The following is a 27,464-nucleotide window of genomic DNA, read 5'->3' on the forward strand; positions in this document are numbered from 1 at the left end:
TAATGAACAAGAATGGGATAAAGAGTTGGCTTACAATCGCCACTTCACACAATACATAAATATCATCATGCATCATCCAAAATACAAACATATAGACCGACTACGGTCAAAATCCAGATGAAAATAAGACAACCCCAAATGCTAGATCCCCGATCGTCCCAACTGGGCTCCACTACTGATCATCAGGAAAAGACACATAGTAACGTCCACGTTCCTCGTCGAACTCCCACTTGAGATCGACGCCATCATCTGCACTGGCATCGTCGGCACCTGCAGCTGTTTTGGTAGAATATGTGAGTCACGGGGACTCAGCAATCTCACACCCGCGAGATCAAGACTATTTAAGCTTATAGGAAAGGATGGAGTAAAGAGGTGGAGCTGCAGCGGCAAAAGCATATATGGTGGCTAACTTGCGCAAATGAGAGCGAGAAGAGAAGCAACGGAACGGACGTCATCTAGCAATGACCAAGAAGTGATCCTGAACACCTACTTACGTCATACATAACTCAGACCATGTTCACTTCCCGGACTCCGCCGAGAAGAGACCATCACGGCTACACACGCAGTTGATGTATTTTACTTGGGTCAAGTGACAAGTTATCTACAACCGGACATTAACAAATTCCCATCTGCCTCATAACCGCAGGCACGGCTTTCGAAAGATATTACCCTGCAGGGGTGTCCCAACTTAGCCCATCATAAGCTCTCACGGTCAACGAAGGATAAACCTTCTCCCGGAAAGACCGGATCAGTCTCGGAATCCCGGTTTACAAGACATCTCGACAATGGTAAAACAAGACCAGCAAAGCCACCCGAATGTGCCGACAAATCCCGATAGGAGCTGCACATATCTCGTTCTCAGGGCACACCGGATGAGCAGTCCGTACAACTAAAACCAATCCTCAAGTTTCCCCAAGGTGGCGCTGCAAAGGGCTCTAGTTTGGACCAGCACTCAGAGGAACACTGGCCCGGGGGTTTAAAATAAAGATGACCCTCGGGCTCTAGAAAACCCGGGGGAAAAAGGTGTAGGTCGCAAATGGTAAAACCAAGGTTGGGCCTTGCTGGAGGAGTTTTATTCAAGGCGAACTGTCAAGGGGGTCCCATAAATCACCCGACCGCGTAAGGAACGCAAACTCAAGGTACATAATCCCGGTATAACAGTAACTAGGGCGGCAAGAGTGGAACAAAACACCAGACATAAGGCCGAGCCTTCCACCCTTTACCAAAATATATAGATGCATTATTTAAATAAGAGATATTGTGATATCCCAACATAACCATGTTCCGACATGGAACAAACTTCAACTTCACCTGCAACTAGCAACGCTATAAGAGGGGCTGAGCAAAAGCGGTAACATAGCCAAAAAACGGTTTGCTAGGAAAGGATGGTTAGGGCTGACATGGCTAAAATGGGAGACATGATATAGCAAGTGATAGGTAGCGGAGCATGGCAATAGAGCGAACAACTAGCAAAGCAAAGATAGAAGTGATTTCGAGGGGTGGTCATCTTGCCTGCAAGATTCTCAGAGTTGTCGAAAGCTTGATCCTCGTAAGCGTACTCGACAGGTTCCTCGTTCACGAACTCGTCTCCCGGCTCTACCCAAGACAAGAACACAAACAAACAGAACCACAATCAACAACGAGGAATGCGCAAACAACATGATGCAAAACATGTATGATATGCAAGATATGATATGCGATGCATATGCGTGCTCCGGAAGGAAAATGATGAACATGGCAGTAACTTGGCAAACCAAGCATGCCACTGGAAAGATGAGATGATTTCGGTCGAAATCGATATAAAGATCACCGGAATCGGATGCACGGTTTGCAAATGGCAAGCAAAACAAGAATGACACGAATCTGCGATTAACAGCAAGATAGCACTTAAAATGCAACAAACAACAATGCTACAGCACCTCAACATAGCAACAAAGCATATGGCAGTAATCTACAGGAGATGCTTGACAAAAGATGAACACTGAGCTACTGCTATTTCACAACACATCAAGCTCAAACAAGCCTGGCAAAAGTGCAAAAGATTACAGGTTCACAGACTTCGTGAAAAACTGGACATGACAGAAAACAGCATCAGGTAGCAATGTTCAGGGCACGAAATCAACATGCTACAGGAACTTAAAATAGCAAACCAAGGCATGGTAGTGTTCCACTAAATGCACATGACAAAAGTCCCTTACTGACCATAAGCCAAAAAGGACCAGAAGATATGATGGCAAGCATGTAAACATAGCAAGTTTCGTTATCAGGTTTCAGACTTAGCAGAAAACAGAGCATGCCAGAAATATTAATATGTAGGCCTCTTTGTGAGCTTGATGCACTCACTACGGAGCAATGCATTACAAACCAAGCATACCTGCAGCAAGATGGCATGTTTATGAAGCTATCCGTGGTAAGAACAATTACATAGCATGTATGGATCAACTAAAATAAGCTTGGCAAAAATGCATATCATGTTAAGAATCTGTCAGAAATATTTTATAGCAAAAGTAGAGCAAGATTGAGACATGCTATGGCACTCCATAATTGCAAACAATTGCAGGAATGGATCAATTACAACTATAGACACAAAACATCCTTACTAAACATCTCTAAAATATGCATGGATCTCTCTGTAGAATCAAGTTTACATGGCAACAAAATTACAGCAGACAAGGACTTGGAGAAATCACCAAATCCCTGAACTCAGAAATATTACGGGGCCTACTTTGCATGCTTGTGCTAGTCACCACAGAGATCACAAAAATACATGGACTATACCACTAGAAATATGGCATGGCATACTTCAAAACACATGTAGAGCTCATGCTCAAAAGATGCACAGATTTAATGATACAAAAATGACAAATCTCCAAGTTCTGCTAAGAACCAGAGATTAACAGCAACTAGCCCTCTTCCATCAGAGATTTGGGCATCAAGATGACCTCTAATGAACTTGGTGCAATTGAACAAAATGAAGAGCATCGCGAGACGAACAATTTGACATATTACACGCGCGAATCGGAGCTACATGAACGGAGTTATCGCATCGGGAATAGAGGCACATGCTGAAGATTTTTAAAGACTCGGAAAAAAAGGTTCGGGGGAAAGTCAACCTACGGGCACGGCGATCCAGATCTGGCCGGGGGTCGTGGAGCTCGGGCCGGCCGGAGCTCCGGTGGCGCTGCTCGCCGGCGGAGAGGAAGGAGAGGTGAGGCGGGGCGGCGGCCGGAGGCAGGGCACCGGCGGCGGAGGCGGAGGAGGGCGGCGCCGGCGGGCCCGCGGGCGGCGGCCGGAGACGAGCAAGGCGGCGGGGTCGGCGGCCAGCGGCGGCGGCGGGGCAGGCCGGTGACGGCGGGCGGCCGTGGCGGCGGGGGCAGGCGCGGAGGCGGGCGCGGGCCGCGGGGGCCGGGAGCGGGCCGGCGGGCCGCGGCGGCGGCGCGGGTGACGTGGCGCGCTCCGGTTGGCCGGGCGGCGCGGCGGACGTTGTCCGGCCGGAGCGGACGCGTCCGGCGCGGCGCGGAGGGAGAAGCTAGGGTTTCGTCTGCAGTTTCGTTTTTCGGGATGCCCACATATAAATAGGTAGAGGGAGCTAGGAGACTCCAAATGAGGTGCGGTTTTCGCCCACACGATCGTGATCGAACGACCTAGAGCATGGAAGAGAGTTTGGTGGGTTTTGGGCTGGTTTTAGAGGGAGTTTTTTCTGGACACTCAAATGGACTTTGCGGATGCCCGGTTAACCGTTGGAGTACCAAACGACCTCCGAATGGAACGAAACTTGACCGGTAGTCTCCGGGTGGTATATTAAGACCACTTGACAAGCCTCGGTCCATTCCGAGAAAGTTTGACACACGCACACGAAAGAAAACAAGAGGGGTGCACCGGAGGAGATAGGAGCGCCGGATTGGAAAACGGACAACGGGGAAAATGCTCGGATGCATGAGACGAACACGTATGCGAATGCAATGCACATGATGACATGATATGAAAATGCATGACATGACAAAATACAAAACGAAAGACAAAACCCGACAACGGAGGGAAAAACATATCACATCGCCGAAAATGGCAAGAGTCGGAGTTACAAATATGGCAAGTTACATGCGGGGTGTTACACCCACCGTGTCCGAAACCCGCTCGCAGACGGCGGGAGCTCAAAGTCAATCCCCGAGCCGGCCGTCGCCGCCATGGCCTGGAAGCTCAGGCACCCCGAGCACTGTAGGGGATTGGTCGGTGCAGCGAGAAGAAATGGCGCAGGAGGGCCACGGAGGGGGCAATGCCCACCATGGCCTCGCAGACAAAGGCAAAGACGGCGAGAAGGGCGACGGATTGGGGATGTCGGTGCAGCATATGGATCTGATAATGGTAAAGCGCGGCGTTGAAGAAGGCGGAGAAGGGAGGAACCAGGCCGGCCCATGGGGCGTCAATGAAGAACTGGACCTCGGTGGCTGTCCTGTCGACAGAAGCTCGGGACACAGGCCAGGCCACCGTCCTTCCCCATTCGTTGAAGCTGGTGGCGAGCGCCGGGCGGACCTTGTCCATGGCCTCGTGGTTGAGCGCCAACGATCGACCGATTCAGGCTCAATGGTCGGAGGTGGTCTGGCTGAGAGCAAGGGCTTCTTCCCCTTCTCCGTTCGGTTTGGCGCCATGGCGACGAAGAGGGCTGAGCTCGGGTCGCATTGGGAGAAGGAGATGAGTTTGGACGAAGCGGAGGAGTTGGGGGAGTGCGTCGCCAGCAACGAGGGAATAACTGTATAAGGCGTCGTGGCCGTCTAGCCAGGCAGATATCAAGGTTGCGTGGGGAAGCGGGGCCGCCCACATCCAATCAATCGCCACGCGTCAAGCGGGGCCGCGGGCTATTGGGGCCCGTGGCGCTCCACACTTGCTCTTTGGCTTCGCCTCGAAGCCAAGTCCAATCGCGCCTTGGGCCCGGGTGCTACTGTCGGTGTCCTGGGAACGGGGGTCCCCAGACTTGCCTACCCGCGGCCCACGGCGTGGCTCCACCAGCGGCCCCGTATGGCCCATCTTCACCGGCAAACACCCAAGACCCTCGCGGGGGGCCGAGCCTCGCGAGGCGGACGACGCGAGACCTCCTCGGGGGCAGCCTCACCAGGCTGGCTCGCGAGGGGCGGAGAGATCAAGGCAAGGGGCACCTCGCGAGGTTCCCATGACGTAAGCCATGACGACCGGCGCCAGGCGAGCACCAGGCGGGCGCCAGCGGGCGCAGTATCCTCGTTTCCTCTTTGGTGCTAAAGAGGCAAGCACAGGCGAGGAGTCCCGAGGCATCAGGCAAAGGTTTCCATATAGGTGCAACCAGACCAAGACCGGCAGAACGACAGGACGGAGGTCACCGTGGAGCCCAAGACGGCGTCACCACCAGAGCCTTTGGTAGGTGAAGGCCACCTTTAGTCAGGATACCTTCCCGCTCAATATTTGGGGACAGGACCAGGGCCTCTATAAATAGGACTAGCCACCACCATAGCACGGGACAGATCATTCAGATCATCCTCGACCGCACAAGCTCACCAAGCACAAGAGCAGCTCTCCTCAAGAGGTCGTTCTTCCCTTGTAACTGTTCATCCTCAGCCCAAGAGGCAACCCACCACACCACACTGGAGTAGGGTATTACACCACATCGGTGGCCTGAACCAGTATAAACTCTCGTGTCTCTCGTTCTTTGGGTTCGTCAAGCTAGGCCTTGTGATTGTTGCAAGAGCAATCTAGGGAGAGAGAGAGATCTTCCTGCGCACCCAGTGTTCGAACCTCAAGGGTTTTGCCGGAACCCGAAATCCGACAGTTAGTCCTGTTTTGCCATGTACAAAATAATCTGTCTTGCTCGCTTCACTGTTGTAACTATATTTTTGCCCTAGTCATGTGTACTTACAGAAACATTTCAGGATGAAGTGACATCAACACAAAGATCTGCGAGTAGTGTGGCATGGCCGTTACCGAATGATTATGGATTGGAATTGGAATGTGCTGATGTTGTCGAGCATCAACTAGTGGTGGCAAGACAAGGTGTATATGATTCTCAACGTACAATCAACAAGTTGAGACTGGACATGCAGGTATTAGATGCAGGAGTCAAAAAATGAAACAAGACACTGAGGTAACCACGAAGGAATTGGAGATTTTGCAGACTAAAATTTGTGCTATCTGAATCCGGCCAATCCTATTTTCTGAAGAGATTATAGTTCAAATGGTAAGTTCTGTTGATGCGTGTCCATGATGTATGAGCTTTATTTGTCCGGTGTATGTAATTTGCTGTTTGTGTACGCTTTATTATCACTGGTGTCGAACTATAATGCTCAGTGGGTATATTCAGCTATAATTTCTTTATTGTATAGTGTAGGATTATTCTACGTTTCTATGCCTTAGTCTTTTTATTGTATAGTTTATGTTTTTTAGAGGCGATAGTATAGAGTAGGATAATTCTTGAATATGCTATATCGTTGAAACGGGGGCCCACACGCCCAAACATTTCCTGGACGCCATACAAATGAACAAACATGTGTAGTCAAAGCGGGCCTTCATTGGGCTGGTCAAAATAATATTAAGTGGATCCCAAATGATGTGGCCCACCGTAACAATGGCTCTTAGCAGGCCGTCAATAGGCCAAAAGCTCGATAGGGCCGTATAAATGGAAATGGCCCGCGGGCCTCTAGTAGGCCGAAATAGATGTCAATTTTGTCTCGGCCCTTTTACTTTTCGGGCCAGTAAGAGGCCGAAAGTGTTATGGGATAGAGGAGGCCCAATTTTCAAACTAGGCTTTTAATAGGCCGAAAGTCGCGCTGGGCTGAAATGATGCCCTATGGAACGTGGGCCCCTAATGGACCTAAAGTCAAAGGCCCAGCTATTGTGCGGGCCGTTAACACGCCGAGAGACAAAATGGGCTAGGAGTTGGCCCATTTACCGAATGGGCCGAGTACAGGCCTAAAGTCACAGCGGGCTAGAATTGGCCCAACTTCAGAATGGGCCGAGAAAAGGCCGAAAGACGTTCCGGGCCGTTAACGGGCTGGAACTGATGATTGTCGGTGTCCTGGGAACGGGGGTACCCAGACTTTCCTACCTGCGGCCCAGGGCGTGGCTCATCCAACGGCCTGGTATGGCCCATCTTCATCAACAACCACTCAAGACCCTCGCAAGGGGCCGAGCCTCGCGAGGCGGACGACGCAAGACCTCCTCAGGGGCGGCCTCCCTAGGCTGGCTCCCGAGGAGTGGAGATATCTATGCAAGGGGCACCTTGCGAGGTGCACGTGACGTGAGCCATGACGACCAAGGCCAGGCGGGCGCCAGCGGGTGCAGAGTACTCGTTGCCTCTTTGGTGCTAAAAGGGCAAGCACAGGCGAGGAGTCCCGAGGCATCGGGCAAAGGTTTCCATATTGGTGCAACGAGACCAAGACCAGCAGGTCGGCAGGACGGAGGTCACCGCAGAGCCCACGACGGCATCACCACCAGAGCCTTTGGCAGGTGGAGACCACCTTTTGTCAGGATAACTTGTACTAGTTGTCCCCCTTCAAACTGGCCGTTGTGGGATCCCTTCCCGCCTAATATTTGGGAAGAGGACCAGGGCCTCTATAAATAGAACTAGCCACCACCATAGGAGGCAACTGATCTTGGATTGGATCCATTCCACCAAGGCCACCATACAAGCTCACTGAGCCCAAGAACACCTCTCCTCAGGAGGCCGTTCTTACCTTATACTTGTTCATCCTCAGCCTACAAGGCAGTCCAACACACCACACTGGAGTAGGGTATTACACCACAACGGTGGCCCGAACCAGTATAAACCCTCGTGTCTCTTGTTCCTTGGGTTCGGCGAGTTAGGCCTTGAGATTGTTGCGAGAGCGAGCTAGGGAGAGAGAGAGATCTTCGTGCGTACCTCTATGTTCGAACCTCAAGGGTTTGCCGGAACCCAGAATCCGACATTTGGCATGCCAGGTAGGGTTGCGCTGAAGCCTTGTTCTGTCAATACGTGCTCCGCTGCTCCACCGGATCCATGGTTGATGCTCGTCGAGCCCGTGCTGAGCGTCGTGCTTCCCTCGCCGCTCGCGTCGCCCAGACGCGCCCGTCGGTGGAACCCCCCGCCGTTCTCCATGACCCACTGCCAACGCCACCACCGGCCCGGCAGGGAACGAGCAGCCAGCTTCGTCGCTGCACCCTTCCGTGCGGCGGGACGGACGCATCGCCACCCCGTCGCCGACTCCGGCTGACTCATCGTCCCACGCTCGTCGCACACCCATGGATGCGCAGGCTGCGCTGCTCATGGCACGTGAGCTCCTGCGTTACCGTCCAGTCGACGACCTCTACGACGACTGGCTCAACGGCATCGCTGAGCTCGTCAGCGCCGCTGGGAGCTCTCCTACACCGTCCCTTTCGCTACCTCGACCACCTCCAGAAGCGGGCGACGTTGCCCATGGACCACCTCCACCACCTCCGCATCAAGACGCTGCCCTCGCACCAAGACACGCGGTCCCGCGGCGTGATCCGCCACGTCGGGCGCCCGTGCATGAAGAAGGAAGCTGCCAAGAAGTCCCTCGGCCGCAAGAAAACGCTCCTGCGCTCCCGGCACCCCAGCATCAAGACCGTGCGCCGCCTGCCGCGGCAGCGCGTGGATATCAAGATCAGGCTCCGCCTCCGCGACGGACTCCGGTGACCACAACAGGTTGTCGTGCCTTCACTCCCGAGATGCGCAGCATCGTCTGGCCCAGCAAGTTCAAGCCGAACCTGCCTCCGTGCTACGATGGCACCCCGACCCCGCGGAGTTCCTGCAGCTCTATGAGCTAAGCCTCGAGGCGGCCAACAGCGACGAGAAGGTCATGGCGAATTGGTTCCCCATGGCCCTCAAGGATGGCACGCGCTCTTGGCTCCTGAACCTGCCCGCGGGATCGATCTCCTCCTGGGGTGAGATGCGCGAGCGTTTCATCACCAACTTCCAGGGCACTCACGACCGCCCGCCGGCCGCGGGTGACCTGCGGCGCATCAAGCAGCAGCCAGGGGAAACTCTGCAGAAGTACATTCAGCGCTTCAACAGCGTTCGCCTCAAGATCCCTAAGGTGACAGACGAAGCCATCATCTCCGCGTTCTCCAATGGCGCCCGCGACGTCAAGATGAAGGAGGAGCTCGCCATCCACGAGGAGCCATGCACCGCCCTGGAGATGTTCAACATGGCGACCAAGTGCGTGAGAGCTGAGGAAGGGTGCCTTTCCCTCCTCGAGCTCCCAGCTGCCGATCAGGAGGACAAGAAGGCCAAGGTCAAGGACGTGAAGCGCAAGGGGGCTGCCGTGCTCGCGGCAAAACCAGAGATGAAGCGCGGCCGCGACCACCCCGAGTCGCCCAAGGCCAACCGCCCATTCTGCGCCTTCCACAATGTTCACAGCCACAACACCAGCGATTGTCAGGAGCTCAGGGCCATCCGCGATGGGCGCTTCGGACGATGCGCCGAGCGCAATGATCGGGGCTACGGCCGAGGAGGAGGATGAAGTGGGGGACGCTGGGACGACCGCAGCCCCCGCCAGGAGTGGCGCGACAGGCCTCGTGAGGACCGCTGGCAGGACCCACCTCGCAAGGGTGCCTGGAGAGACCAGCCCCGTGAGGACCGCCCTCAGCGCAATGCCGGGCTACCTCCGCTGTCGCCACCGCCAAGGAGGAATGACGACCATCATCAGGACGAGGGGCTGGGGGCTTCCAAGAGCCTCGAGCCATCGCCTACATCTTGGGTGGCGCTCAAGCCCCATCCTTTCAGCGTATCTTCAAGCAGTTTGCTCGAGAGGTGAACGCGGCCCTTCCCAGGCTCGAAGCCACGCACCCGCTCAGGTGGTCCAAGTGTGCCATCACCTTCAGCTCATCAGACCAGCTCAAGTGCGCGGCAACAGTCGCCGCCCTCCCGATGCTTTGCTCACCCGTCATCAGCAACGTCCAAGTCACCAAGACCCTCATCTACGGCGGCGCAGGGCTCAATGTCCTGTCCGTCGAGACATTCGACAGCCTTCAAGTGCCATACGATTAGCTGCAGCCTACCAAGCCCTTCTCAAGAGTGACCGATGGCTCCACCACCCCGATAGGGCAGGTCCGCCTCCCTGTCACCTTCGGTCAGCGCGATAACTACCGCACCGAGCTCATCGACTTCGACGTCGCCCACATCCGCCTGCCGTACAACGCCATCCTTGGGTATCCAGCCTTGGCCAAGTTTATGGCAGTGACCCACCACGGTTACAACGTCCTCAAGATGCCAAGGAGCGGCGGCATCATCACGGTTTTGTGTGAAGAGAGAGATGCGGTGTGCTCCCTCGAGTGCACCTACCAAGCTGCAGCAGTCGAAAACCCCGACAACGAAGGCACCCTGTACCCTCCTGAGGCCATCCTCAAGAAGAAGAAGCAGTTGTTCCACCCAGGACCTCATGAGAGTGGCGTTTCCAGCGGCACTGCCTCAGGATCTAAGCCCACAGTCAGGGCGCCTCCCTCCCTCGCAAAGGAAGGCGTGCCCAGCGCCCTCCTCGGGCTGGGCTCAGGGGCTCTCTTCTGGAGGGCCTCAGACCTAGCCAACGTCACGAGGGAGGTGCTCGGGCACCATGTGGAGGCGTGCTTCGCTACACGTTTCCCTCAAGAGGGCACAAGGCGCAGAGCGCCCAGTGCTCAGGAGTTCATCACCAAGGCGACCTAGGAGCTTCAAGAGGCAAGGACCATACGCGGCGACCGCCGCCCATCGCCCGACGCAGCCCCCCATCCAGCCGAGGACGGCGGGCTACGTGTCTGCATTGACATTCCAGGGCTCAACAGGGCCGCATCTCGGGGACGTTTATGGCCTTCGCGTGTTGGACGGTGCGAGGGTCCACCTCACAGCTACGTTCGCATGCCATTCGGCTTGCCGAACGCGCTGTCACCTTCCAGCGCCACCTGTGGAGCATCCTGGCGGCTCAGGAGGCCAGGCATTACGCTGTCCTCGAGGAGATCGTGATGGTTCTTCAGGAGCCACCTGGGCCCACGGAGCCTCCCGAGGCTCAGGACCCTGGCAGCTCGTGAGGAACAACCCATCGACATGCATCTTCGGCTACTCCAACATCGCTCCTGCTACGGTATCAGGTGACTCTTTCCAGTTCATTTAGTTGGGTCGCCCCTCGGGCCGCATTATCCCCAAGTCGCACGGGTCTGACCCTGCGGCATGTATCGTTTTGCATCTTTAGCTTGCCCTGCTGGGAGCGCCCCTCGGGCTGCATCTTCCCCAGGCCGCTCGAGTCCATCCCAGTGGCTTGTATCGTTCTTGCATCTATCTGAACTAACCTGCCCCTTTGCTTGAGTCGTTCTATGATTGTCACTTGCTTATCCGGTACTTCGATACCCAACCCGCGACTGCCCTCATTACCATAGGAGCCGCGTGCCGGTTGTCTTTCTTTAGGATTCCTCGCATGGGTAGGCTAGGCACGGCGTCTATGCTCGGGTCCGTCCCTACAGCATCGATAAACCCAACGACTGAGCTCTGTCTGGCGGGCCGGCCCCATTCACGTCACCTCCTGGGGTCGTTGGTGCCTGGCCTTCTCATGTGATCGCCTTAGGAAATTCGTCCGGCGCAGGTTGCCTAACCATCTCGCAGGACCACTGAAGCTATCAAGAACCAAGACCAGGTGCAACCCACCTTGAGGTAGGGCCTCGTGAGTCCCGCGCTGGCTCACGAGTGACCAAACACACCTCGTCTAGCCCTTCCGTGCAAGACACTTGTCAAGGCGGGGTTGTACACGCCCCGGGGGCTCTAATCAGAGAGAGCCCTCACCCACGCACCAGTGGAAGCACCATGCTCCGCGCTGGCAGTCGACACGGTCGAGGAGCGGCTATGCCCGTGCAAGTGCGGAAGCGCTACGCTCCGCGTTGGTGATAAACAACTGAGGGGAGCCCCATGGCCGTACCAACCTCACAGAGCCACCCGACTCAGTGTCCAACCTCGCCGCAACGCTTCCCCCTCGAGAGAGTTGCGCGAGGGAGCTGGGCACGGGGGCTACGCTCAGGTCTCGCCTAGCGAACGCCGCCCTGCCAGATCCCTCGGACCTGGTCGTCGCGCACCACTCCCGAGCGGGACCTCGGCGAGGACAGGTATGAAGGTATGTTTGAGCGTCAAGGGGGACTCCTGAGCATCCCGACTCAGGAGCCTAACTGGCCACGTAGCCCCTCACCCCTTGGTCCCGTCCTGGTGATCCGGACGGCTCAACGGTGGCTAAGGTATGCGCGGGGTCGGGCCCTGCCGACGTAGAACCCTAAGACCTATTTTTGCATCTCCTTCCCGCGGGCCGTTTGCACGTCAAGGGGGACTCCTGAGCATCGCGACTCAGGAGCCTAACTGGCCACGTAGCCCCTCACCCCTTGGTCCCGTCCTGGTGATCCGGACAGCCCAATGGCGGCTGAGGTATGCGCGGGGTCGGGCCCTGCCGACGTAGAACATCAAGCAAACGGGAAGGAAATCACGGAACCTAAATAAATTATTACACAGCATATTTTCCCCCAAACATCAAGCAGAGTTTTAACACCTCCACAAGGCACGTCTCATGTCACAGGGAAGTTTGCAGGAAAAAACGAGAAGGAGCGCCATTCTTCACCAGCAAGCCTTTTCTTCAGCCTTGGGCGCCGTCGTTGGGGAGCGCCTTCCCGTCGGCAGTGTCGTCGTCGGCCGTGTCATTGGCCTTGGTCGCGGGATTGGCGGCACCATCGGTTGGAGGTGCAGGCTCGACGGCGAGGAACTTCTTCAGCAGGGCCTCCACCTGGCCCTTCACAGCTGCGGCAGCAGCTGAGCAGCGCTCCTCCTCCACGGGCTCGAGCAGCTCGCCGAGATCAGCGTCGGGGTTGCGAAGATGTAGATGGCTGAAGACGCGCGTCAGAGCTGAAGAAGAAAGTGAGCAGGCTTCCCCCTACACCATGGGGCCGATCCCGTCGACGACACCCTCGAGCGCCATGACAAGATAGGGAAGCAGCTGGGTGGGGCCTTCATCGTCTGCCACCAGCGGCTTCTCCAAGCCCTTCTCATAGAGGGCCTGCAGTGCCTCGCGGGACCTCTCCTCAAAGGACTTGAAGGCCGCACGATCCTCTGCAAGAACCTTTCCCTTGGCTACTAGCTGGGCCTTCTCTGCCTCCACCTTCTGCTCTAGCTTCTCCAGACGGTTGCGGCCTGTGCCCTCGTCAACTGGTCCAACTCGGCGTCACGACCGGTGACGGCGTCTTCTCGGGCCTTCATCTTCTCCTCCTCCGCCTTACGACTATGAGCCTCGGCCGCGCGCTTGTTGCGAATAATCTCCAGCTCGGCCTCCATCGACCGGCAGCGCTACTTGGCAGCTTCGGCATCCTTCAGCGCCACCTCACGGGCGATTGCGGCTTAGTCGGCGGCTCGCTTGTCCTCCTCAGAAGCTGCCATGACCTGGCCCAACGCCGCCCTGACTGATGTGTCGGAGTGCAGCCAACCTGAGATCGGCTCCAGGTGCCCTGCCACCAGGCAACGGTCGGCGCCTTGAAGGTCACCCCGAAGCCGCGTCAGCGCGGAAAGGGCCTCCTCCAGGGCATCGGGCGAAGCTCGCGAGCTAGCGGCACGACCAGAGGAGGAGGCTGCATCGTCGCCAAGACCTGTGAGCTGACGACGGCAGGAAGAGAGACTGGGGGCTCCTGAACTTGGCAACATCAGTGGGCAAACTGGAGACGGGCGCCTCTGGAGCTGACTTGGCCGAGGAGGTCGCCTTCTCCTGAGGGTGGTCCACTGGGCCTCGCGAGGATGACCGAGCGGGAGAAGTAGGGGCGCCTTCACCGCCCCTCTGCACCGGAGGGGGTGTGACAGCCAAGCTGCTGGGCCTTCGAGGATGCGGCCGCCCCCTCTCTCTTCTTCTTCGCCAACAGAGTCGGCCTGACGGTGCAAGAAGAGAACATCAGGAAGCAGCAGCAGAAGCAGGAGCAAGAACAAAGTCAGGGTGAGGTGCTTACTAGTCCATGACGGCATAGTCCTGCAGCCTCTTCAGGAGTGCGGAGCCCAAGGGCCTCGCGGCATGGGGCACCGGCACGCGAGCTCCGGAGCAGATGAGGCCGCGGCAGCCGGCCCGGCGGCAGCGCCGGACAGCGTCAGGGCAGGAGCATCGCCCCGGGAGACCAGTGCCGACCTGCTCTTCGTCGGGACCCCAGCCGGTGACTTCTTTGAGGGGGTGACCTTGGACCTCGTGGTGACCCCAACAGGGGGCAGGACCTCCCTCGCCGGGTGGTCGCTGGCGTCGTTGTCGCCAGGCAGGGCGCGGAGGAGATCGGCCTTGCGCGCGGGGGAGGTCTCCCCGGTCCCCTCCGGGGTCGCCTCCGAGTCCTGCTCCTCCCCGTCAGAGTCATTGGAGGACACCACCACCAAAGTTGTCACCACCTGGGCCTCAGAGGCCGCTGGCGGCACGAGCCCGCGCCCGTCGAAGGTGGGCACGGAGGCGGTTACCTTCGCCCCATCCAGGCGGCGATACAGGGGAACGTGGGTGTCCGGCGGATACCCCTGGTCATCCCCGACCAAAAGGCGGAGAGCAACGCCCAGCTCCTCGTCTGACAAGGCGCCGGGGCGCAGGCGCAGGTCGTCCTCCTCGTCCCCGAGCTTCCACAAGGGGCGCGAGTGCGCCTGCAGCGGGGCTACGTGCCGTGCCAAGAACTCCTTGACGATCCTGGCCCCCATCAACTTCGTCACCTTCGGGTCATCATGCTTCAGGTCGGCAGTCATCTTCTCCAGCACCTGCTCCGCCCGGGGGTCGGTGAGCTTCGCGCTGAACCACCCATCGTGAGGCGCGGGCATCTCCGTCAGCAGCACCAACCGAGGGTGAGAGCACTTGGTGTCCATGAGAACCACTTGCTCCTAAAGTTCTCGGCCTTCTTCCTGGCCTTCGAGATCGCGTTGGTCCCGTTGGCCGCGACGAAGTTGGCGCACCCCGAGCAATGGCTGCCCTTGATCCGGAGGAAGAAGAAGTGGTGAAGCAGAGCCACGGACGGCATCACCCCCAAGAATGCCTCACAATAGAAGGTGAAGATCGACAGGAGGAGGACGGAGTTGGGATGGAGATGAAGGGCATGCAGCTTATAGTGGCTGAGGACGGTGTAAGAGAAATCGGAGAAGGGGGGAACCAGCCCTGCGACGACACTGCTCATGGAGAAGGGATAGAAGGTACTCCCTGAATCCTCCGACTCAGCGGAGGCAGCCCGAAGCGTGGTCTTTCCCTTCTCGTTCTTGCCCTCTGCCGTCATCAAGAGCACGGCGGCGAGGTTCTTCTCCGAGACGCTGGGCGCGCTCAGGGCCGGCTCGTACCAGGCGGGTGGAGAGGCGGCCTTTGCCTTGCCGAACGCCATCGATTGCGGACTCGAAGGGGAGCTGGCGCGAATCTGGAGTCTTTGGGAGAGAGGGGCAAGAAAGGGGATCTGGAGCAAGATGAAGGCAAGCAATGAAGACACTGCGGCGCGCGCCAGCCTTTTTCTCAGTCAGGCGGTTGCCGAGGCAACATCGGGAAGCGGAGACGCCCACGTCCTGTCAATTGCCACGCGTCAATCAAGGCTGCAGGCTATTGGGGCCTGCGGCACTCCACACATGCCCCTTGCCTTCGCCTCAAAGCCAAATCTGAGCGCGCCTTGGGCCCGGGGGCCATTGTCGGCGTCCTGGGAATGGGGGTACCCAGACTTGCCTGCCTGCAGCCTAGGGCATGGCTCATCCAACGGCCTGGTACGGCTCATCTTCATCAACAACCACTCAAGACCCCCGCGAGCGGCCGAGCCTCGCGAGGCGGTTGACGCAAGACCTCCTCAGGGGCGGCCTCCCTAGGCTGGCCCCCGAGGAGCGGAGATATCTATGAAGGGGCACCTCGCGACGTGCAGGTGACGTGAGCCATGATGACCAAGGCCAGGCGGGCGCCAGCGGGCACAGAGTACTCGTTGCCTGTTTGGTGCTAAAGGGGCAAGCGCAGGCGAGGAGTCCCGAGGCATCGGGCAAAGGTTTTCGTATTGGTGCAACGAGACCAAGACAAGCAGGACGACAGGACAAAGGTCACGGCGGAGCCCACGACGGTGTCACCACCAGAGCCTTTGGCAGGCGGAGACCACCTTTTGTCAGGATAACTTGTATTAGTTGTCCCCCTTCAAACTGGCCGTTGTGGGATCCCTTCCTGCCTAATATTTGGGAAGAGGACCAGGGCCTCTATAAATAGGACTAGCCACCACCATAGGAGGCAACTGATCTTGGATTGGATCCATTCCACCAAGGCCACCATACAAGCTCACCGAGCCCAAGAACACCTCTCCTCAGGAGGTTGTTCTTATCTTGTACTTGTTCATCCTCAGCCTACAAGGCAATCCACCACACCACATTGGAGTAGGGTATTACACCACAACAGTGGCCCGAACCAGTATAAACCCTCGTGTCTCTTGTTCCTTGGGTTCGGCGAGTTAGGCCTTGAGATTGTTGCGAGAGCGAGCTAGGGAGAGAGAGATCTTCGTGCGCACCCCAGTGTTCGAACCTCAAGGGTTTGCCGGAACCCAGAATCCGACAATGATGGGCCGCTAACAGGCCGAAAGAAGCTCGGGCCGCAATTGGGCCCAAAGACGTAGTGGGCCGTTAACGGGCTAAAACTAACTATGGGATGGAAATTGTCAAATGTAGAATGGGCCTTTGATGGGCCGATTCTGTGTAACTTGTATGGGGTGTTCTTGTAAATGGGTCTGACTCAAGTAGGCCGCTAATGGGCCGGCCCGCTTATTTTGACAGGCCCGGCCTTTTAACCTGAATGGGCCACTGTTGGGCTGGTCCACGTGTCGACATATCATAGGCGCATCTCGCCCATTGGATGAGTGACACCTGTGCCAAAGCGGAGCTGACACGTGGTTCCGTCGGCCAATGAGAATTTTACATGTGGAAAATCGTCATTGGTCGTGGCTGTTAGTGGGTTATCAGACCCACAACCGGACCCGAGAGCTTAACGGCGACCCGTTACGGTGGCTGCCACGTGTCGGTCACCCTTGACGAAAGCACTTCCATGACGCGGCATTTATCGTCATGGAAGTGAACACTTCTGTGATGATAATTTTGGTAATGTCATGGAACACTTCTACGATAGCACAGGTATGACTATCTTGATTCTGTCATAAAATCGTCATGGGTGTACATGCATGACAGAAAACGTGACCTACTATGACAAACACATATCATCATGGAAGTGTATTTTTTTGTAGTGAAGTCAACAGGGATTATCAAAGCCCATTGATGGAAGCATACGTCGAGGAAGTGAGGAGATTGGAGGAGCACTTTGACGGGTTGCAAACCGAGCACGTACCCCGTGCGGAAAACAGCATAGCTGATCACCTATCAAAGTGTGTTGCGCAGAAGCTTTCTGTGGAACCAGGAACATTTGTTCTCCGTCTCTCTCAACCCTCCGTATCACCAGCCACAATGGCCCGAAAAAGGAGAAAGTTGGACTACTTTAAGCCTCTCCCGGTCGAGTCGTCCGCTCCCGGCAGAGACCCTGCCGGAAACAACTCCTCACAACCTATCGGACCACCCCCTCTAGTCGGGCCCATGGACCCTGAGAACGAGGCTGGTGCTCCCGCAACAGAGGAGGTGCCGCTAGTCCTTGTTGCCGAGCCCCAGGCTCCAACTTGGGTAAGGCACATCGTCCGCTTCCTCCAAACTGGAGAACTTCCCGGCGACCAAGATGAAGCTAAGAAAGTAGCCCGGAGGGCCAGTATGTATCAGTTTGTCGATGACACTCTATACAGAAGGAGGCCCAACAGTGTGAAATTGAAGTGTGTCTGCCAGGAGGATGGAAAGGAACTGTTGGCTGAGATTCACAGAGGAATGTGCGCCTCACACATTGGATCAAGGGCATTAGTTGGGAAAGCATTCCGGCAAGGATTCTATTGACCCACAGCCCTCCAAGATGCGGTCGAGCTCGTCACGACATGTGAAGCCTGCCAGTTCCATTCCAAGAGAACACACCTGCCTGCCCAAGCCCTTCAGATAATCCCTTTATCATGGCCATTTTCGGTCTGGGGGCTCGATATCCTCGGCGCCTTCCCCCGAGCGATCGGGGGCTTTGAATTCTTGTTCGTTGCTATCGACAAGTTTACAAAGTGGCCGGAAGTGACTGCCGTGAGAAAGGTGACTGCTCAGTCAGCTATCAAGTTCTTGAAAGAATTGGTGTGTCGTTTTAGAGTTCCGGCAAGGATCATCACTAACAACGACAACCAATTCACCAGCCACGCCTTCATGCAATATGTTCGTACCCTCGGATGCAAGATTTCATTTGTCTCTGTGGCACACCCCCGGAGCAATGGACAAGATGAGAGGGCGAACGCTGAAGTGCTATGTGGACTCAAGACAAGAACTTTCGATTCGCTGCAGAAGCAAAGCAGGCGGTGGATCGAGGAGCTGCCGGTAGTTCTCTGGTCCCTTAGAACGACACCTAACCGAGCTACCAGGCAGATTCCCTTCTCCCTGGTCTACGAGGCAGAAGCAGTTATCCCCACGGAACTCATTTATGGGTCCCCTCGAGTGTTTGCCTACGATGAAGTAGCGCAAGATCAGCACCTGCGTGACGACGTTGTGCTACTCGAGGAGAACCATCTGCGGGCTGCTATGCGTGCTGCACGCTACCAGCAAGCCCTGCGTCACTATCAAAGCCGCAGGGTTCATGCCCGGTGATTTGAGGAAGGTGACCTTGTCCTTAGGCGCGTCCAGTCCGCCAAGGGTACAAACAAGCTATCACCAAAGTGGGAAGGCCCTTACCAGGTGGTACGAGTCACCACACCCGGCGCAGTCCGTCTGGAGACTGGAGGTGGCACTCAGTTACAAAACTCATGGAATATTGAGCATCTCCGCAAGTACTACCCGTAAGGCGTGAGGCTGCCAGGCACTTCCCGACAGCCACCCTTTTGTACAGGCCTTGCCTCAGCTCCATGTAACCCCTTGTACAAAGCCAGGTCGATGATCACGTGCAAGAGAAAATAAAGAAGCGTTGTAGGGGGGCCCCCAACTAAGATTGCATGCATGCATGAGCACACCAAGATCACTGCATAAGCATTTCATGAGCATTTGCATATGCATATAGATAGGATCGCATTCTGCATCCATTCTCATCTACATGAAGTGTTCATTGCAGGTTCCTGCCATGAACTTGGCTTCGACAAGGGACGAGAAGGTTGCACGGCACAGCGATCCCCGGCAAGCCAAACAGATAATTTTTACCTCTTGTCCATTAGTGTTCTGTAAAGCTATAACTTTGCATGAGAAAACCTCGCCTCTCTTTTTAAACTTAGGTGCTCCCATCCATGACTCGAACGTTGCTTCAGTCAGGATGGTCGCAGTGGCCTTTAGTAAAAAGGAGCTGGCAGGGGGCTGGCCCCTCTGTCTGTCCCCCGACAGACGTAGCTCTCCGGCAGACAAAGAGGGTGCCGGCAGGATATCCTGCCGAGGAAAACTCGTTTATTTTCATAAAAGAGGCACCCCACCTCTGCATGGAAATACACATGTACGGCTTCCCGGCAAAGTTCATCGTTTTCATTCATATGCTGATACAAGTACAAGCATTACAGAACACAAAGATGGACTCGAGAGGTTACATTATTTGAATTAAAATTTGGCAATTGCCTACAATTTTAAGATTGAAAAAGGATAAGTGCTCCGTAAACTCCTCTCCCTATTCCTCTTATCCCAGGTATTGTGGTGGGAAGAGAAGAGGACAGGCGTCGTACCGGCTCAACGCCACCCCGATCCTTATCAGGAGCTCGCAACCCCAGCCTGACAAGATCGGGAGTGGCGAGGCTGCGAAGGAGGAAAACGTGTGGAGCACCTCGATGGCCCCCTGGTCACCGCCCCCAGGACCGAAAGGGGGGCTCCAGCACAGGCACCGGCAGAGGAAGGTGCCGGAGCCCAGCCAGAAGGCAACAAAAGGAAGCGGAAGCACCAGGGGACGAGCCTTTTCCCGACAGCTGGAAGAAACGGTGATGACGGTGCCGGGAAAAGGTGGGAAGAGCCAGGCGGACGGGCAGCAGGTCGCCAGTACGAGACGAACGCGTTGATGCGGTCATGCTCCTACTGGACGGCCTGCCTCCCGTCTTCTCCTTCTCCCCGGGCTCTATCGCCATCCATACCGCCCTGGAGGAAGGCCGAGGCTCCAGTCCGGCACCCCCCTCGGGAAGACAGTGAGTGGCCAGGACGGCCGGGGGGCTCGAGGCGCGCCGCTCCCCTCCTTGGTGGGCAGGAAGGCGCGCCTCTCGTCGACAATAGCCCCAAGACCTCCAGGAGGGGCAATTCTGGGATTACCAACGATCTCCAGCCCCGCCTCCCAGCCGAGCCATGAAGAGACCAAGAGATTCACCACGCCAAGGACTAGGCTCACTCCCCGAGCATCGGCACCAGCATGGGGCAACAATAACCCCAAGCAGGAACCTGGGGGCTGGCCCCGGGCTCTTCTCTTCGGCATCACCGGCGGAAGCAGAGAACAAGGGAAGAAGAGGGGGAATACAAAGATGGATGACTCCGCCTTCGTCCACCCCTCCCTTTTACAGGTCGGGCGGGGAAGGGCAGCTGCTCCATCAACGGGTGACCACCGCCCTCCTCCGCCAATTCAAGGCGGGTGGACCCTCTCCAAGATACTCTCCTGCGCCATGCGCCTCCGTTACCTACCCCGCACGATGCATGCAACATATGTGGCCAAGAATAAGGACGCGCTGTGGGAAGAGTAAATTGGCAGTTTCTACCCCATGCGTTAAAGTCATTCACGGGCCATCACTGGAGCGGCCCCGCCATTATTGGCTTTACACCACGCGCGGGGAACCGAAACTGGCCCGAAATCAAGGCTAATGAAGCAGTAATGCAAACCTCAATAGGCCAACCTCTTCAGGAACCCTTGCCTGTGCACTTATTAGGCCCTACCCCAACGACGCTCAGCAGCGCGTTCGGGGAAGGCCCGGGGGCTTCTGTCGGTGCAACAGACCTTGGGTCTGTCACCCAGACTATGCACAGGCACGGGAACAAGATTGAAGCACCAGCCCAAGTCTGAGATTGAGGGACCAAGAGATTTGAAGAACCAACATGCAGTTCAGAGGGACAGAGATCAAGCTAGAAGAGCAATATATCGGCAAGAGAAGGGCCTCCCTTGACGGGCAGGCGATCCCGGTGTAACGCCCACGATGCGGCTATATCTCCCACGTGTCGAGGCACGACTTAGAGGCATAACCGCATTGTGGTTTTGTCACAAGAAGGGTCATCTTCACACAATCCCATGTAATGAACAAGAATGGGATAAAGAGTTGGCTTACAATCGCCACTTCACACAATACATAAATAAATCATACATCAATCAGAGTACACACATAGACCGACTACGGTCAAAGCCAAAAGAAAGAAGATAACCCAACTGCTAGATCTCTGATCGTCCCAACTGGGCACCACTATTGATCAACATGAAAAGAAACATAGTAATGACCAAGGTCATCGTCAAACTCCCACTTGAGCTCGGTTGCATCACCTGCACTGGTATCGTCGGCACCTGCAGCTGTTTTGGTAGAATCTGTGAGTCACGAGGACTCAGCAATCTCACACCCGCGAGATCAAGACTATTTAAGCTTAAGGGTAGGAAAGGGTAGGTGGTGAGGTTGCAGCAGCGACTAAGCACATATGGTGGCTAACATACGCAAATAAGAGCGAGAAGAGGAGCAACGGAACAGTCGTTAACTAGTAATGATCAAGAAGTGATCCTGAACTCCTACTTACGTCAGACATAACCCAAAAACCGTGTTCACTTCCCGGACTCCGCCGAAAAGAGACCATCACGGCTACACACGCGGTTGATGTATTTTAATTAAGTCGAGTGTCAAGTTCTCTACAACCGGATATTAACAAGTTCCCATCTGCCACATAACCGCGGGCACGGCTCTCGAAAGTTTATACCCTGCAGGGGTCTCCCAACTTAGCCCATTATAAGCTCTCACGGTCAACGAAGGATATTCCTTCTCCCGGGAAGACCCGATCAGTCTCGGAATGCCAGTTACAAGACATTTCGACAATGGTAAAACAAGACCAGCAAAGCCGCCCGATGCGCCGACAAATCCCGATAGGAGCTGCACATATCTCGTTCTCAGGGCAACACCGGATGAGACATCCTACGAGTAAAACCAGACCTCAAGTTTCCACAAGGGGGCCCCGCAGTCTACTCAGTTCGGACCAACACTCGAAGGAGCACTGGCTCGGGGGGGTTAAAATAAGATGACCCTTGAGTCTGCAGAACCCAAGGGAAAAGGGGATAGGTGGTAGCAAATGGTAAAACCAAGGTTGGGCCTTGCTGGAGGAGTTTTATTCAAAGCGAACTGTCAAGGGGGTCCCATAAATCACCCAACCGTGTAAGGAACGCAAAATCAAGGAACATAACACCGGTATGACGGAAACTAGGGCGGCAAGAGTGGAACAAAACACCAGGCATAAGGCCGAGCCTTCCACCCTTTACCAAGTATATAGATGCATTAATTAAAGTAAGATATATTGTGATATCCCAACATAAACATAATCCAACATGGAGCAATCTTCATATTCACCTGCAACTAACAACGCTATAAGAGGGGCTGAGCAAAAGCGGTAACATAGCCAAACAATGGTTTGCTAGGAAAGGTGGGTTAGAGGCTTGACATGGCAATATGGGAGGCATGATATAACAAGTGGTAGGTAGCGCAAGCATAGCGATAGAACGAACAACTAGCCAAGCAAAGATAGAAGTGATTTCGAGGGTATGGTCATCTTGCCTGAGATCCCGCAAGGATGAAGAACGAGTCCATGAAGAAGACAGACGGACGTAGTCGAACGAATCCTCACAACTCCGGAACGAAACCGAAGGTAACGAGAGAAGCAACCTGGAAAGAAACAAACAACATAGTAAACAATCATCACATAAACATGGCATGATGCACAAACAAGTATGATACATGTCCAGTTCAATGAGGCATGGCATGACAAAATGCAACAAACAATACTACAAATTAAGTGGAGCTCAATATGCAACGAGTTGCATATTGACAAAACACCACATCAATTATTTAGTTCTCTCTCGTTTATGTACCCAACAATATTAAATGTTATTAAACATGGCAAGAGGTGAAGCATATGAAAACTAACTATTTAGGCAAGTTTAAATGAGGCCGGAAATAACAAACAACAATTCCGGAAAATCCTCATGTCCATATTTTAGATTTGGTACTGTTCTGCCATAAACACAATTTTAATGTTGTTAAACAGCAAAATAATGTGCACCATGTTAAACTAGGCATTTTTCTACCCCATTTACATATATAATTTATTAAAATCCGAGCTACGGTTATTTAGTTATGAAATACATCATTTTAACATGGCATTCGAGCAAATTTAAACAAACAGCATTTTAAACATTTTAAACATGGATGAGAGTGGCATATTATGAAACTAGATGAAATTCTAAGCACTTTTCATATATAAATTATTTACAAATGATGCAAGGTTGATGAGTTATTATATGCATGAACATGAGGGTGCAAACTGTAAATATGCAGTTTTCTGGATAATTGCTAAAATCGCAGCAGCAGAAAAAAACAGAACGGGCTGAAACTAGCTGGCCCGAAAGAGGAAAAGACTGGGGCTGCTCACATTGGGCCTTGGGAAGGCGCGCTGGGCCTGGGCTGCGAGCGAAGTAGAGGAGGCCTCGCGCGGCGAGTGGCGCTCGTCCAGGCTGGCGCTGGACTGGTCAACGCGCGGGCGAGGGGACTTGGCGCTGGTCGTCCTCCTCGCATGCAGAAGCAGGGGACAGCGCGATGCAGAGGAGGCCAGGTGCACCGGCGTGATGCAGAGGAGGCAGCAGGCCGGCAGAACTTGGCGAGGCGGCGGAGGCAGGGCTTGCCGGCGGCGTGGCCGGATGCGGAGGAAGGAGGTCCGATGGGGGCGCGGGTCTACAGGGCGTCGGAGCTCCCTGTACGAGCAGACAGACAGAGAGATGTGAGGGAGAGTGAGAAGAATGGGAGGAGGGAGAAGAGAGGAGATGGGCGTGAGGCTCATCTGCTGGTCAACGACGATGGCACAGGCCAGCGTCGGGCACGGGGTTGGGGTCCGGCAGCTTCATCCCGTCGGGTGCATCGGCGACCTGGTTGCTGCTGCTGCTTGCCGGCGTCGCGCCGGGCGCACGGGACAGGCGCGGGGAGGACGGGGCTCCGCTAGGATGAGGGAGGAGGCGCACGGCTGCGGGCTGGAGGCGTGGACGAACGGCGGCGCGGGGAAGGGCTTCTGACACGGGGCTGCGAGGACGAATGTGGGGTGGACTGCTGCCGGCGCTGGGGGTGCTCGGGCGCCATGAGCTGGGGAAATCTTGCTCCGGTCGAGGCAGAGGAGAAGCAAGGTGGTGGTGGCCTTGCGGGTGGCTGCGGCAGACCTGCTCGCCGGAGACGACGGCAAGCGAACTGGAGGAGAGGCGCTGGGCTCGATGGTGCTCCGGAGTCGAGGTGGGAGATGGATCGATGGATTGGTCCGGTGGGGAAAACGAGGTGGAGCTCGGTGGGGGTGTGGATCGATGGGTGGATCGGGAAGGCAGGGGAGTGCTCTGGTTGGGCAGGTGGATCGGGAGGGATCCCGATGTGGAGTGGCGGCGGCCGAAAGGGAATGATGGGACAAGCCCCTAGGATCTACGGTTAGACTGATATTTATATCAGATGAATTTAGGTTAGGGGATACCTCATCCCTATGATTATAATCGAACGGCTGAGAAAAATAGGTAGGGAGTCCAAATAACAAAACGGAGATATTTTATAGATGTTAGGGGATGATCCGGACCCATCGGTAACAACAACCCGGGTCGGGTACGGGACAACTTTCGGACGCGCGGGAGGGGGCGATGCACTGTGCAAAGAGGGACTTCGGTTTAAGCAAGAGGGAAAACGAAGAACAAGGTTGGTCTCGGAACGGTCACAAAAGCAAGGAGGAACGCGGCAACTACGAGCGGATGCAATGCATATGATGCGATGATGAATGCAAACACACAAATAAATCACACGACAACAACGAAATAACTGGAAGGCTTCTGGAGCGTCGGTCTTGGGGCGTTACACCCGGCAAGGAGCAAGGCCACCACCAGAAGCAGGCAACCCAGGCACCCCGGCAAGATCTGCCGGGGCTCGCGGGGGCAGAAACACCCCACCAACCACTCAAGCATGACCCACGTCGTCTATCAGTGCGGTGTGAAGCCGCAAGGTGATCAAGTGGTAGCCATTCGCCACATGGCAGCCATTTCCTATAGAAGAAACCCACAGATGACACCCGTCCTGCGACGTGTCAAGAGAACAGGCGCGGAGCTGGCAAGATAGCCCGGAAAGCCTTGTCGGGCAACCAGTGATGTGACACTAAGCAGTGCATTTAATGCACTCTCTCAGCCCGTAGAGTTAGGTATGATAGCACTGTTTGCTATCATATCAGTGGATAATGACTACTTTGCCATTGTGGTGACCCCTTGATCTATAAAAGGAGGCCCATGACACTCGTGGGAAGGGTTGGAAGGTTGACATACCCACACCCCCATATGCGCGTAGTCGCTGCTGCCCTATGGCGACCCCTGCCGGGCAAGTGTTTTGTGTTTCACCATCCCCATTCCACCATTAATCCACCAAAGCAGGAGTAGGATTTTACGCCTCACGGCGGCCCGAACCTGGGTAAATTGCTTGTGTGCTCTCTGTCGTGCTGCCATGCGCTGGTCTACTCTTTGCGCAACGTGACGTCCCCCTGCTGAACCAGCAAGGGGCCTCCTGGTCCCATAGGTGGTCGTGGATATACCGCGACAAAAAGCAAACAGGAAAAAACAAAAAGACGAGAAAACCAAATAGAGAAAATAGATAAATAAGAAGAGAACAAGAAATGAGCACATTTTCATTAAAAATGATAAACATGAACAATTATAGAAAAATGAACAAATTTATGAATTTTGGAACATTTATTAAAACTTGTGAATTTATTAAAACAGTAAAAACGAAAAAATGAGATCAAATTTTGAAAAATAGAAAAATTAAAAAGACAGAAAAAACCAATGAAGAAAAATAAAAAATAAAAAACAAAAAACACATGAAGAAAACAGAACAAAACAGAAAACTTATCCTAGCTATTTGGGTCGGCTCATATGCGGTTTATTCGCTGCCGATGGTGGACTTGCAACTGGGACAAAAAAGGTCGAACTCCATTGGCAAGTCAAGGGTGGACTCGCAATTGGGACTAAAAAAAGGTTGGGTCCCAGTCAAAGGGGCGTCGGGGCCCACCAGTCATAGACTGCTAGTTAATAGCTTTTAGTTAAAAGGATTTAATTAATGGGGGGTCCCACATGTCATACCCAGTGACTAAACTAACATGGTTATTTATTTTAATTAAACACTTGGGGGCCGTATGTTAGTGGGGGGTTAGTAGGTGGGTTAGGGCCTTAATGGCCAATTAGGCCGGCGGGTTAACTCCGGTGGCCAGAGGCCACGGCGGAGGGCAGAAGTGGCAGAGGGGGGTGCTGGCGGCCTCGGCTTGAGCCAACAGCAGCGGCGGGGCAGTGGCGGTCGGGGTGGGCACCGCCGGCCGGAGGCGGACGCCGCTGCAAGCGGTGGGGCGCGGCTGGGGGCGACAGGAGGAGCGGGCAGAGGTGGGACGCAGGGAGCCGGCGGGAGCGACGACAGTGGGTGCGGGGGGGTGAGCACGGCCACGGCGCCAGCGGCGCGCGCAAGGAGCAAGCTCCAGGCGCGGGAAGCAGCTAGGGGCGGTGGGGCGACCAACGATGCGGCTGGGCGCTGGCAGGCACGACAAGCTGTAGGCGACGGCGGCGGCTAAAGCAGCAATGCAGCAGAAGCAACTAGCGGCAAGGCGGAGCACAAGCACGCGGGAGGCGCATGGTCGGCCGCGCACGGGGCTCGTGCAGGTGGCTCCAGGGTTTGGCTGCAGGTGGCTGGGCCACGCGGGCACGGACGCAGAGCTTCGGCCATGGCGGAAACAACATGGGGAGCGAGCTACGGGGAAGAAAGAGATGCGCGAGGAGAGGGGAAAGTAGTCGGAGCTCACCGGGAAGGCACAAGGAGGCCCGGCGTGGGCTTAGGAGCAGCAGAGGCACCGGAATCATTGGGGATCGCCGGCGGCCGTCGAGGAAGAAGACGGTCGGATCCGGCGTGGTGGTGGTCCCCGACTCCGATGTCTTGGCATAGAGGACGTAGTCGAGGGCAGCGCGCCTCCTGGGCATGGCCTCGCGGTGCAGGGCGGGCGGAGACCACATGGACGACGACATTCATGGAAGCAACAGCGGTGGGCGGCTGCGCGTGGAAGAAAGCGGCGCGAGGGGGGAGAAGTGGAGAGGCTAGGGTTCGCAGGCATCGATGGGAGTCAAGTAGGAGGCCGAGGGGGCTGGATGCACGCCGCGTGGTGATCCCCAACCATGGACGAGCCCTCTGTGTCCACGGGGTGTGGTGAACAGAGAGGT

The 27,464-nt window shown here is 55.5% G+C and overlaps 1 protein-coding gene across 2 annotated transcripts; it reads right to left on the reverse strand.

The window, feature by feature from the left end:
• Nucleotides 1-27,464, reverse strand: LOC120962412 (uncharacterized). 2 transcript variants are annotated; one of them, XM_073496326.1, is made up of 4 exons: nucleotides 27,053-27,464; nucleotides 22,759-22,866; nucleotides 1,513-1,596; nucleotides 1-276 (listed from the first exon to the last, which is right to left on the reverse strand). In XM_073496326.1, exons 1-4 carry the CDS (start codon nucleotides 27,270-27,272, stop codon nucleotides 173-175), a joined length of 516 nt encoding a protein of 171 aa, XP_073352427.1. In that variant the 5' UTR covers nucleotides 27,273-27,464; the 3' UTR covers nucleotides 1-172. The 2 variants fall into 2 exon arrangements, 1 of the variants encoding a protein (XP_073352427.1); XR_005753175.2 differs by lacking the exons at nucleotides 1-276; nucleotides 1,513-1,596 and adding an exon at nucleotides 21,249-21,518 and having other exon boundaries at nucleotides 27,053-27,450.

The sequence above is a fragment of the Aegilops tauschii genome, chromosome 4 (genome assembly GCF_002575655.3).
Source record: "Aegilops tauschii subsp. strangulata cultivar AL8/78 chromosome 4, Aet v6.0, whole genome shotgun sequence".
Lineage (NCBI taxonomy): Eukaryota > Viridiplantae > Streptophyta > Magnoliopsida > Poales > Poaceae > Aegilops > Aegilops tauschii.

Bases quoted from the DNA above. Each gene is read 5' to 3' on its own strand.
- LOC120962412 (XM_073496326.1), bottom strand. From the start codon at position 27,272: ATGTCGTCGTCCATGTGGTCTCCGCCCGCCCTGCACCGCGAGGCCATG. The intron at 1,597-22,758 runs GCAAGATGACCA...TGTCTTGGGTAG, and splicing joins TCATCCTTGCGGGATCTCAG to AGCCGGGAGACGAGTTCGTG. The intron at 277-1,512 runs GCAAGATGACCA...CTACCAAAACAG, and splicing joins CAACTCTGAGAATCTTGCAG to CTGCAGGTGCCGACGATGCC.